The sequence below is a fragment of the Macaca mulatta genome, chromosome 11 (genome assembly GCF_049350105.2).
Source record: "Macaca mulatta isolate MMU2019108-1 chromosome 11, T2T-MMU8v2.0, whole genome shotgun sequence".
NCBI lineage: Eukaryota > Metazoa > Chordata > Mammalia > Primates > Cercopithecidae > Macaca > Macaca mulatta.
The window spans coordinates 27,154,252-27,167,099 of record NC_133416.1 but is presented as its reverse complement, the minus strand read 5'-3'; the positions used below and the strand labels follow the sequence as shown (position 1 = coordinate 27,167,099).

At 37.4% G+C, this 12,848-nt stretch overlaps 1 protein-coding gene across 3 annotated transcripts in view; it reads left to right on the top strand.

The window, feature by feature from the left end:
* BCAT1 (branched chain amino acid transaminase 1) overlaps window positions 1-12,402 on the top strand; it is a 136,908-nt gene extending 124,506 nt beyond the window's left edge. For all 3 annotated transcript variants that reach the window (XM_015151294.3, XM_001101021.5, XM_015151295.3), the window contains exon 11: window positions 5,762-12,402. In XM_015151294.3, coding sequence (XP_015006780.2) covers window positions 5,762-5,803 — 42 coding nt within the window. In that variant the 3' untranslated portion in view covers window positions 5,804-12,402. The remainder of the gene's footprint in view (window positions 1-5,761) is intronic.
* Window positions 12,403-12,848: the final 446 nt, after the last annotated feature.

Here is a 12,848-nt window from a genome sequence, read left to right as displayed (position 1 = left end):
GCACTCCACTCCAGCCTTCACTGTAGAAAGACACCCTGTCTTGAAAGGAAGGAGGGAGGGAGGGAGGGAAGGAAAGAAGGAAGAAAGAAGGAAGTAAGGAGAGAAGGAAGGAAGTAAGGAGGGAAGGAAGGAAGGGAATGTAAACTTATTTGATTTGGCTTAAAGGATTAATAGAAAAGGAAAACATAGTCTCTGGGCTGAGAAAAATTGAACTCTATTGAGTTACAATTGGAATAAAGATCTAAGTGGAGGTATTTGGAAGACATAATCATGAAGCTTTCACTGAGGAAGGAAACTCTAGGAGGCAAAAGCAGAAATGCAACTGATCAAAATGATGACAAAATATATGCATTCAAACCTGAAAGTGACTGAAAGAGAAGCCCAAACACACAATTTTGGGGTAAGATGGGAAACCATTACCAAAGTTCTCAGAAAGAACATTTTTAAAAGTAAGATTGTAGAAGCCAAAAAGATGTGTATTAGTCTGTTCTCACACTGCTCTAACGAACTACCTGAGACTGGGTAGTTTGTAAAGAAAAGAGGTTTTATTGACTCTTAGTTCTGCAGGCCATACAGGAGACATGGCCGGGGAAGCCTCAGGAAACTTACAGTCATGGCAGAAGGCAAAGGGGAAGCCAGTACGTATTACATGGTGGGAACAGGAGGAGGAGAGTGAGGGTGGGAGGTGCCACTCACTTTTTAAAACAAGCAGATCTCCTTAGCACTCACTCACTATCATGAGAACAGCAAGGGGAGGTTTGCTCCCATGATCCAATTACCTGACACCAGGCCCTTCCTCCAACATGGGGGATTACAATTCCAAATGAGATTTGAGTGGGGACACAAATTCAAACCATATCAGAATGTTAGTGACTAAAGTAAATGTTCTTGATTAACTCTTTAATGTATATATTGAGTGCAAGCCATATGCAAATTGAGGCTGTCAGGCAAGCTACTGAATTGTCTGTTTCTCCAAAAAAAATAAATTTCAGTAATTATTAAGGAAGCAGCATAGAATTGCATCATGTTTTACATGTCATTACTTTTACCATTACATGGGAGCATGGATGTTTTCTACAAAGTGCTCTGATAAATTGAAGAAGAGGCCAACAACAGCCACCAAAAAACCCTTCAAGATTCTTGCCAGTATGGCCCAGGGGAAAAATTTCCCTCATAACCACAGATTTGACTTTTCAACTTCTGTACTTCTGCATATGAGTAATAATCTCTGAGGTTAAGTATTCATCCCGTTTAGCTAATTGTCCACATAGCTCCCTGGGTCTTAGATTGCTCTATAAATACCTCCTAAAAGAAGAATTTTTCAAATGAAAGTTTCATTTTTCCTTTTTCTTCTTTTAAAGCAACAAAGAAAAACACATCTGTGTTTATATTTAACCAAACTTAAACTTGGAGAGCATTGGCCATGTTGTCGACATGTTTCTTTTCTCTACTGTTAAACTCCTTACTATTCCAGTTACTCACCGTCATACTCACCTTTGCCTCCGCCGCTTGGGGTCCTCTGTTCTGCACTTGTGTTCTGCTCTCTGATGCCCCCAGGTTTTGCTGTACCTTCTAGAAATTGCTCACCTGGATAAGGCCTTGGCTATCCTTTATGACTCATCTCCTTCAGGAAGCTTTTCAATTTCTCTTGAAGAATATTCCCTTCGCTCAGTCCAAATACACATTCACTCATTTGAATACTGCTTCTTCCTCCAGTTTCCCAGTGCCAGGGATGATCCCCTAAGGCCTTTAAATTACATTATAATTAGTCACGCACTTGTCCCTGCTCTAGGGCTGTTTGAATTGTTCATTCTCTTTTTATACCTCCAGTGTTCAGCACAGAGCCCAGGGTATAATACATGTGCAGTAATGTTTCTTGAAGGAGTGAATGGGCAAGTGAAACACCAAACAAATACTAAAGAGCAAAACATGGATTACTCTTGTATATTAACACGTTAATGGGAGGAAGAGATGGGAAGAAGGTCTTGAATAATGTCAAATTATTTCTTAAGAGATCTTGATTTAGATTTTTTTCCAAAATGAAATACGTGTTGACACTGCTGTCAACAAATAATCAAATTAAAGCTAGAGCCTGGGTGTTAAGTATCAGGGGGAGCATGTGTGAATAACCAGCATCGCTGCTGTTGAAGCTCCATAAAGTAGGAAGCAGTGACTGCAAAGATCCAGAGATGGACATCTGAAGCATGGGAAAGGGGCAGCTTGAATGAGATAGGAGCAGGATCTGTATTGATTGCAGGTCACCAGATAGAATTTTAAAAATCTATGTTCTCACTGGTGGCTACAGTTTTCTAAGCACAAATGACTATTAGTGGTTATTGTGTTTTTCTTGTTTTCAATGGAGCAGCTCTATGACTCAGTTACATAAGAAGTTAAAGGCTCCACCCCTTTCCCTACTGATGTCCTAAGCTGTCCTCCATGTGCATACAAACTTTGTTTCCAGATTGCCCTGGTGTGACTCAGTGCCTGGACCAGCTTCCCAGCCTCTTCTGTTTTCAGCACATCCTCCTCCTCCACGTGTTACAGGCTTACAAAGCTTTGCACAGCCTTTCAATAGCGTTTAGAGCAAGAATGCAGATTGCTACCTGGTAGACAGCACTGACTGTATTTTCATTGGCGCTGCATAGAGAGACTGCATGACATGCAGGTTGTGCTTTTGTTCTGCCAGGAATTTTCAGTTGAATGTAAAAGGCATTTAGCAAAGGCCGTATGAAATTATCTGCCGTATGTAACTCGAATGTGAGTTAATGAACTTGTCATTAGTCGTGTTTTAGTTTAGTGTTCTAGCTGGAATTTGCAAAAGATTAAAATTCTGCACATTTCATTGAGTCTTCCACATGGGCTCAAAATACCATCCCACAGGCTCGACCTGACTTGCCACGTTGCTTTGACACCATCTTTGATTCCAGTGAACAAAACTAAGTAAGTGTGACTTACAGCCGCCCTACCAAACATTGAAGGTGTGAGCCTGTGCTGTTTCGTAATGACAATGACAAGAGTATAATGACATCCTAGTCCATGAAGACATGTTTTCTCTTTTCCCTCCCTCTGTGTACACTTACACAGTGTATAATATAATATGATTTATATTTCTGCTTAAATCTGCCATCTCTACTTAGAATTATTTTCCCTTGAAAAATTAAATTGCATTATCCATCAGCCAAATGGAAAATTTGATTACTAAATACCTAGTTCTAGACATTATGAATTACCTGTAATATCACATTTCTTGAGTACTTCTCAGAATGCTATGATTTTACATAAAAGCATAAATTACAGAATGAGAGGAGTAAAGTTTAGTGCATATTTTGCAGGTTCGTAGAGTAATATGTGGCCTATGACTGTCATTATAATCAAAATTGATTTTTGATCATTTGTAAAACTAAAACAACTAATTGAAAGCAAATTTACTTTAACTGATGAAATTCAAGATGAAGTGACAGTGGTCATGAATCTCAGTTCTGTAGATCTGCTAAAATGCCAATACACTGACACTCAATTGTTATTAATGGCAAAAGTGTTTAATATATTAATGGGAATCCAAATAAGGAAAATAAAACACATATTTTGACCTTACTTTAAGTCATGTTGACATTGTACATAAATCAGGTAGAATTTGAAGATGTTTCATCCAGCATTCATTATGAAGCAACAGAGTCAACAGTGGGCAGTTACAGTCTGTAGGCAATGCTTTCTGGTGTGGATTATGCCAAAAACTTACAGTCATTTGACTTCCTTTATTCCCCTTTTCATGTAAACTACCAGGTGGTAGATAGACCCATTCTTGGCTGTCAGTATTTTTACCACTTGGATAGATTCTGCTGTCTGAGGTCTTGAAGAGAAACGCAGCACATGTACAGTGTGATATAGGAGAAAGAACATCAGACAGAGGCAGAGAACTGGGCTTGTCAAAATTAAGGGTGACCTAGAGCCTTAGTGTCCTTATATGTAAGATGAGAAGCTTGGATTAAAATTCATTGCTCTTTATACTTGATTTTTATGCAGCAGAACTTTCTTCAAAAGAGATCATTCCTGGAATCCCAATATACAAAACGGATAAAAGTAGGATTGTTCTGATGTAAAGAAGTAAAATCCAGAGCCCCACTTATTTGAGTCATCTCCTACCTTTTAGATGGTCATTGTTTCTAGTTCAGAAATTCTGATGTTTTATATTAATTTAAACTAAAGTTAAATTAGGACTAGAGGAGCCATTTCTTGTGAAAATAGACGTAGTCTGAGTGATTTAGGCAAACCCATAGTGACAGATTTAGTGGCCTGCTACACTGGGTTGGAAAGATCTGTTCCAAGTCAGTCTCAATACACAAGGCTCGGTGACCAGGTCGGGAGCAGTTTTGGTGGTGGTCAAGAACATGGAATTTGCTGTGAGAGAGACCTTGGTTAGGGTCTGGGCTCTTCCATTTGCTAACTGCAAACTTGAGCAAGTTATTCAGTCTACCTAATACTCAGTTTTGTCATCCAGAAAATGGATTGATAATGGTACCTTCTGTGTACAGTTACTATGAGTATTAAATGAGGTAATAAGCCTGTAAAACTCCTGGCATGATGACATTGGCCTACAATAATTGCTCATAGAGTGAGAACTTATTATAAACACAGGCATTTTTGTTGAATGACTGACTGACTGAATGAATGAATATAGAACTAGCTTTCTATTTGTGATGTATGGAATATCTCTGTTTCATTTAATTTCATTTCAAATATTAAAATTCAGGCTTGCTTTTAAACCAAAGTACTTGCTGATGCAAAGAATCTAATTCTGACTGTGATACAGTTTCATCACTTTTGAAGGAATAAGAAAAATGCTAACATAGCATGAACAACTTCGATTGAGAGAACAGAGTCTCTGTTAAAATCCATGGGACTTATCAACTTCATATTTTTGTTTATGAACATGAAACGCTCTCTAGTGTACATCAGAATCATTTGATGCTTGCTGAATTGCAGGTTGCTGGAACCCGTCCCCGGAGTTTCTGATTCAGTCTGAGATGAAGTCTGGGAATTTGCATTTTTAACTCGTTGTCAGGTGATACTGATGCTAGTGGTCTGGGAATACACTTTGAGGATCACTTTTTCGCAGCAAAAGTCGCAGTCATTAAACAAGCTAACTCAATGAGAAATGATAATGAAAAGGCATGTACCTAAATAGATAAAGGACCGATCGATACCAGCTATGAATTTGCGTTCAGCAATAATTGTAAAATTTGTAATTCTTTTCAGGTATTTGGTTGTTTAAAAACTCCCTATGTATGCTTTTATCTTTTTTTTTTTTTTTTTTTTTTTTGAGACGGAGTCTCGCTCTGTGGCCCGGGCTGGAGTGCAATGGCCGGATCTCAGCTCACTGCAAGCTCCGTCTCCCGGGTTTACGCCATTCTCCTGTCTCAGTCTCCTGAGTAGCTGGGACTACAGGCGCCCGCCACCTCGCCAGGCTAGTTTTTTGTATTTTTTAGTAGAGACGGGGTTTCACCGTGTCAGCCAGGATGGTCTCGATCTCCTGACCGCGTGATCCGCCCGTCTCGGCCTCCCAAAGTGCTGGGATTACAGGCTTGAGCCACCGCGCCCAGCCTTCTAATCCAGTTTTTAATGTGAAAATGTTTAATGTGAAAATGTTGTTCAAAGCAGAAGCAAACCTTTTGTGTAACCTTGGTGGTATTAAATTTGTTTGTAAGCTATTTCTGCCCTGTTAGCTTTTGTACTGAAACATGTTTTCTTGCTTTTCTTGTAGTATGGAAGAGAAGAGAGCGACTGGACAATTGTGCTATCCTGAGTGGAAAATAGAAGATACCAACTGTATGCTACCGGGACAGACTGTTGTATTTGAACTGTGATAGATTTCTTTGGCTACCTGTTAGCACTTGTGCATAATGTAGTTTGTAGTGTCAGTGTGTTACAAGAGTGATTGTTTCTTCATGCCAGAGAATATGAATTGCAATCATCAAATGGTGTTTCGTAACTTGGCAGTAGTAGCTTACCTTACCTAGAAAAATATTAATGTAAGCCATATAACATGGGATTTCCCTCAATGATTTAGTGCCTCCCTTTGTACTTCACTCAGATACTAAAACAGTAGTTTATTCTTTAATGTAAGTTACATTCTGCTCCTCAACCAAATGCAATTTGTGTGTGTGTGTTTGAAAGCTAAGTTGAGAACATTTCATAGGTTACATTTCCTGGAGCCTATCTTTATCCACAGAAAGTGTTCTCTTTTTTTTCCATCGAGACTTTTAAAACTGGATTTCCTCCCATCACAGTTTTTTGCAGGCCCTCCAAGTCCATCTTAAGGTAAATATCTCTCTTCTTCCTGACGTCACAGCCTGAGCATACTCATGCGTTAGGAAGACCTGAGTGCATTTCCCACCATTGTCCTTTCCACATTATATTGTAGCTTGCTGTCTGTCAGGCGACTACAAGACTGAGGGTCTTGTGCCTTATAGATCTTTGTATCCCCAGTGGCTGACACATAGTAGGTACTCAGTAAATGGTTTTATAATGAGTTAATGAACATTTTGCTTCTGTAGAAGTATACCTTCTTTGTTTCTATATTATGAAACCTCTTTATTAGAATTTGTGATTGATTCTGACACTGTATAGATTTACCTTATATTGTCTTTATTTTCCATGAGCTACTAAGTCATTAGAGATACTCTGAAGCATAGTCAGTTTAGAAAATAATTTCATATTGACTGTGTTGGAATTGTCTTGGAATTGAAGATACATCCCTAGAGCAGGGGACCCCAACCCCCAGGCCACAGGCCACACAGCAGGAGGAGGTGAGTGGTGGGACAACGAGAAGCTTCATCTGTATTTACAGCTACTTCCCATCACTCACATTACCACCTGAGCTCCACCTCTTGTCAGGTCAGTGGCAGCATTAGATTCTCATAGGAGCGCAAATCCTATTGTGAACTGTGCATGCAAGGGATCTAGGCTATGTGCTCCTTATGAGAATCTAATGCCCGATGATCTGAGGTGGAACAGTTTCATCCTGAAACCACCCTCCACCCTGCAGTCTGTGGAAAAATTGTCTCCCACAAAACTGGTCCCTGGTGCCAAAAAGGTTGGGGACCACTGCTCTAGAGAGAGGTCATGATATCATACCAACCAAATGGAAATGACAAATGTTTTGTGTTAAGTGTTAATTACAGAAATAATTTTTTTTTTTTTTGGTAGAAAACAAAGAGGCATACTCTGATTTTTATACTGTTATTGCAGGTGCTCTTTTCTTTGAATGGAGATTTGATGAGCAAGTGGTTAGGATACAGGGAGAGCTATTATGGGTGATATTTTCCGTGTTTAGGAGCTGTGAGTTAAAATTGTATCCTTTCTGGTTTATCTAGGGAAAGTCAAATCTTGACAGAAAACATTTTTCCTTGGAAGGTCAACTCTCAGAGTATTTTGGTTTCCCTCAGTCCTCATAACTTTCTTCTTGCTGAACATATTTTATTCTCTTTTCAGAGAAGGAAAAAAAAAGGATTCTAAAAGTTTGATGCATTGGAAAAATTTCCTTGAGGCAGTTAGCAACGCACAGCAAATGGGCTTTGATTCTTTTCCAAAACTTTTAGCCATAGGGTCTTTTATACACAGGAATAGTAAAATGAAAATCGAGAAATATAAGATGAAAAGGAATGGTAAAAATATCTTTTAGGGGGCTTTTAATTGGTGATCTGAAATCTTGGGAGAGGCTGTTCTTTTCAGACCTGAGGTGCTCTTGAGTCTCCTGCACACTGTGTACCCCAAGCAGCATTCTAAGGTTGTGCTTTCGCTTTGGCTAACTCCTTTGACCTCATTCTTAATATAGTAGTCTAGGAAAAAGTTGCAGGTAATTTAAACTGTCTAGTGGTGCACAGTAACTAAATTTCTATTCCTATGAGAAATGAGAATTATTTATTTGCCATGAATACATTTTATACTTTGCATCTCCACTTTTATTGTGGCGAGACATGCCCATTGTGAAAGTTAGAGAACATTATGTGTGTATCATTTCTTTCATAAAACCTTAAGAGCATTTTTAAGCCCTTTTCATCAGCCCCAGTGAAAACTAAGGATAGATGTTTTTAAAACCTGGAGGTCTCCTGATACAGAGAACATGATCCACCATTGTCATTTAAGGAATAAGACAGGAAATTGACCTTGACGCTTTCTTGTTAAATAGATTTAACAGGAACATCTGCACATCTTTTTTCCTTGTGCACTATTTGTTTAATTGCAGTGGATTAATACAGCAAGAGTGCCACATTATAACTAGGCAATTATCCATTCTTCAAGACTTAGTTATTGTCACACTAATTGGTCATTTAAGGCATAAGATAGTCTAGCATTGGGAACATGTGAAGCTAATCTGCTCAAAAAGATCAACAAATTAATATTGTTGCTGATATTTGCATAATTGGCTGCAATTATTTAATGTTTAATTGGGTTGATCAAATGAGATTCAGCAGTTTACATGTGCATTAATATAAACAGAATTGGTGGCACTTAAAATGATAATGATTAACTTATATTGCAATGTTCTCTTCCTTTCACGTTTTTCAGTTTTTACATTTCAGACCGAATTTGTCAGCTTTTTTGAAAATACATCGGTAGAAACCAAGATTTTAAAATGAAGTATCAAGACAAGGGCAAAACCTGAGCAGTTCCTAAAAAGATTTGCTGTTAGAAGTTTTCTTTGTGGCGGTCATTTATTAAGGATTCAACTCGTGATACACCAACAGAAGAGTTGGCTTCAGAGACGTGTTTCCTGCTCTCTAGTGCAGGAATGAATACATTTATAACACCTGCTTTAGCCTTTGTTTTCAAAAGCACAAAGGAAAAGTAAAGGGGAAAGAGAAACAAGTGACTGAGAAGTCTTGTTAGGGAATCGGGTTTTTTTCCTACCTGGTAAACATCCTCTATTCTTTTCTCAAAAGATTGCTGTAAGAAAAAAAAAAAAAAGAGGCAGAGGCAGGCAGCAGCAAGAAAGCAGAGCGGAACATCAGCTAGATGGTGACATGCAATGTGAGCTCTCTTGAAGACATGGGAAACCTACGTTATACACCTTGGGTTAAAATTCTTCACCATAATAGTTTTGTTGCTTCATAAAATTGTACCTAAGCAAGTGATCTTGCTTGCCTCAAATCCAAGCAGTCTTGAACACCTGAAGGCGATTAATGAGTATATCTTAGTCAAAAGAATTGTTGGAGCTTTTTATTAAAGCTGCAGTTTCAGTTCTGCTTTTGGGGAATTGTGCTATGCAAGCAGCTGCCAAAATAAGCTCATTTATTTTTTCCAGTCCCACTCACTCAGTGCTCAGTCACTATATTCTGTTTCCTTTTTTTTTTTCAACTTGCATATTTGGTTTCCCCTTATGATTGGGAAAGATGAATTTTCAGCAGAAAACAGTATTTGTTCACTTTCAAAGAGTGATAGTTTCTAAAACATTCAGAGCAATAAGTATTCATCAGAGGTACCAAATGAGGCAGAAGACTTAAGGGTTAGAGAAACCCCTTATTTCATGTCTTGATTCTAAAATGATCAAAGGACTTTTCCTTGTAATGTGGATTTCTTCTTATGTGGATATGTAAAAACTTCAGTTATAAGTAGTAATGCTAGCAGGTAATTTTAGTGGACATTTTATAACAACTGTCACTTTGTTTTGCCACATGTAGTTTGTTCAGCTGTTTTCCAGATATTTCCCCCCAAAAGGAGGCAAAGGGTACCAGCTTTTCAATGAGCATTACCTATTACTTGGCAAAGATGATGAAGACTCTATTAATAGTTAATTTGATAAATGTTGACATAACCAACAATAGAGATTAGGAAGTTAGTTTTAGGAAATCAATGGCATATACACATTACCCTCATGGAGTTTGTATTCTACTACTTGAACTGACTGTAGCTATAAAAGCAATAGTTAGATAGCTGAATAGTTAGATCATAAGCAAGGAAGGCCAGAGTACATCTCTTATCAAGAAATCAATGAATAGTTGATCTCATTTTTAAAGCAACGTTATCCTTCTTTAATTCCTTCCTTTCTTCTAGTGCAAAACTACTTAAGGTTGGTGTTTAGGTTAGTGTTCACACCACGCTCATCTGGTGTGAATTACCTCCTCCCTCTTTACTGTTTACTACCAACCTAGTACATGTGTTGACTGCATTCTTTTCAAACAATGTTGAGTTGTCATGGTGCATCTAATAAATTAACACCACGGATTACTGCATCCTTGCTGATCTTCTTAAATGCAAAGCCAGATTATATGGACATAAACAAAGAAAATGATCCTAGAGTGAATTTTTCTAGAAAATATCTATTATGAACCATGCTGTTTAAAGTGTTAGCTTGAAGGTGATGGATCCAGCTATTCAGAAAGTAACTTTCATATAACCATTATTTTGCACAGTATGAGGTCTTAAATGTATTGAAAGAGATAAATTTTTATCATTACCAAAACCCCTTTTAAAGATTCAAAGGTGGAAGAAAGTGATTTATTTTTTCTCTTAAGCATACATATATAAAAGACTTCTCGGATGTTCAATTTGGGGAGGTTGATAATGAAACATATCAACAGAGTATAGTAGTTATAGCAGTGTTTGTGGATAAATAATTCCCTGGGGTCAGACATATATAAACATATTTGCTTTAGTAAATGATAAAGGCATGAAATCAGTCTAAAAAATTGAAGTGGAGGGTGATGGGGGAGAAAAAGAACAGAATTTGAAGCACCCTTTCAAATCTGCTGGATACAAGTATTGAAGTTTTAAGTCATCTTATTTTGTCTGAAAGTGTGTTTTTCATTCTACAATAGACCCAATCAACAAGACCTATAACTTGAGTTGCATGATGTTCAGTTTATGTAATCTACTGTTGGGATGGTAAGAATTGATGCAGGCTGTGGTGTAGGAATGAATTAAAGTATAGTTTCACTGGCTTTTCTCTACATATCGACCATCACAATGGCTAGGTTTCCTGTTGCTCACTATTGGATTATGGAGAAAATTTTAATGAAAGGTGATATCAGAGGAAGAATAAGTGGAGGTAGAGAAGAAAGGAATGATAGAGGGGGGGAAAAACAAAACATATTTCTGTGTTATCCAAAGGAGCTTTTTCCTTATTCTGTCAAGCACTGAGATCTTCAGCTTTCAGTGTAGTTGCTAAAAACAAATTATGCTGCTAGGTAGTGACTAAATATAGCGAACACTTCATCAGATATTAGAATTAGGTCACACCATTGAGGTTATAATCTGAGGGTTGTGTTACATAGAAACCACTTTAGATTATTATCAATTTGGACTAGACTTTATTTTATAATTGCATAGTCAGTAATATCTATTGTGTCATTTTTTCAACCATTTTATTCTAAGATCCGTGAAGCTTCTTGAGGCCAAATAAAAGAATAAGTTTAGACGAGAAGTAGATTGTAACTTTTTTCCCTTGGAGATACCATTTACCACTATCTCCCTATCCTAATAGGTGGAAGGTTTACTGAATTGGAAATTGGTTGAATATTAGTTTTTAACTAAAATGTGCAATAACACATTGCATTTTCCTCAAACTAGTTTCGTATGATCATTAAAGTCATTCTCAGGGTTAAGAAAGGAATGTAAATATCTGCCTCAATTTGTCCTTCACCGGTAAGTTTTTAAAGGGTGCAGATTTTGAGTCAGGTCTTAAAACTAAGCTCACAAATCTGGATGCATTTCTAAAATCTGCAAATGTTTCCTGGGGTGACAACAACAATGAATAATCCCACAATATACCTCAGTACCTAATACATGGAACTGGGGCTCAACCCACTGTTTTTAAGAATTTGCGCTTACTTGTGGCTGAGGAAAAATAAGTAGTCTGAGGAAGCAGTTTTTAAATTCGAGCTTATAGATAGAAACAGAATATCAACTTAATTATGAAACTGTTAGAACCTGTTCTCTTGTATCTGAATCTGATTGCAATTGCTATTGTAATGATAAACCCCAGCCATTGCAAGTCTCAAATATCTTAGCTGTGTAGTGATTCTTGAAATTCTTTTTAAGAAAAATTGAGTAGAAGGAAATAAACACTTTGTAAATCAGGCTTGGCTTTTATGAAAGATCATTTACAGGCTATGTTAAAAGGATTTTAGCTCACTAAAAGTGTAATAATGGAAATGTGGAAAATATCGTAGGTAAAGGAAACTACCTCATTCTCTGAAGGTTTTGTCGAAGCACAATTAAACATTCAAAATGGCTTTGTTACACCAGAGCCATCTGGTGTGAAGAACTCTATATTTGTATGTTGAGAGGGCATGGAATAATTGTATTTTGCTGGCAATAGACACATTCTTTATTATTTGCAGGTTCCTCATCAAATCTGTAATTATGCACAGTTTCTGTTATCAATAAAACAAAAGAATCCTGTTTGTGTGGTTTCATGAAATCAGCATTGTTGAATGCATGAAGTAATAGTGCTTAATTAACATTTTTATGATGTCCCAAGGTTTCTGGTCAAGGGAAATAAATGTAGGATCGTATTTTTACACCAAAATGACACAGAGAGAATTGAGCACACCAGAAAGACCAGAAACCACACCACTGGATAGAGGTTAAATATATTTCTTTTTCAAACATTTGGACAAGAAAAAAAAATGGGCATTTAAAAATTATCGTTTCCCCTGGTTATGGATTTATCTGTAGTCAAACTTAGCTTTGCTGTTTGAGATTTGCACAGAATGGGGGGAATAGATTACTTCTTCCCACTCGTTGTCATAATGGATCTACCTCACTGATAAACACCGTATATCTATATGTGGTTAACTAGCTTTAGAATAAAAGAAACTTTAAAAAGTAAAAGGCCTAGAGATTTT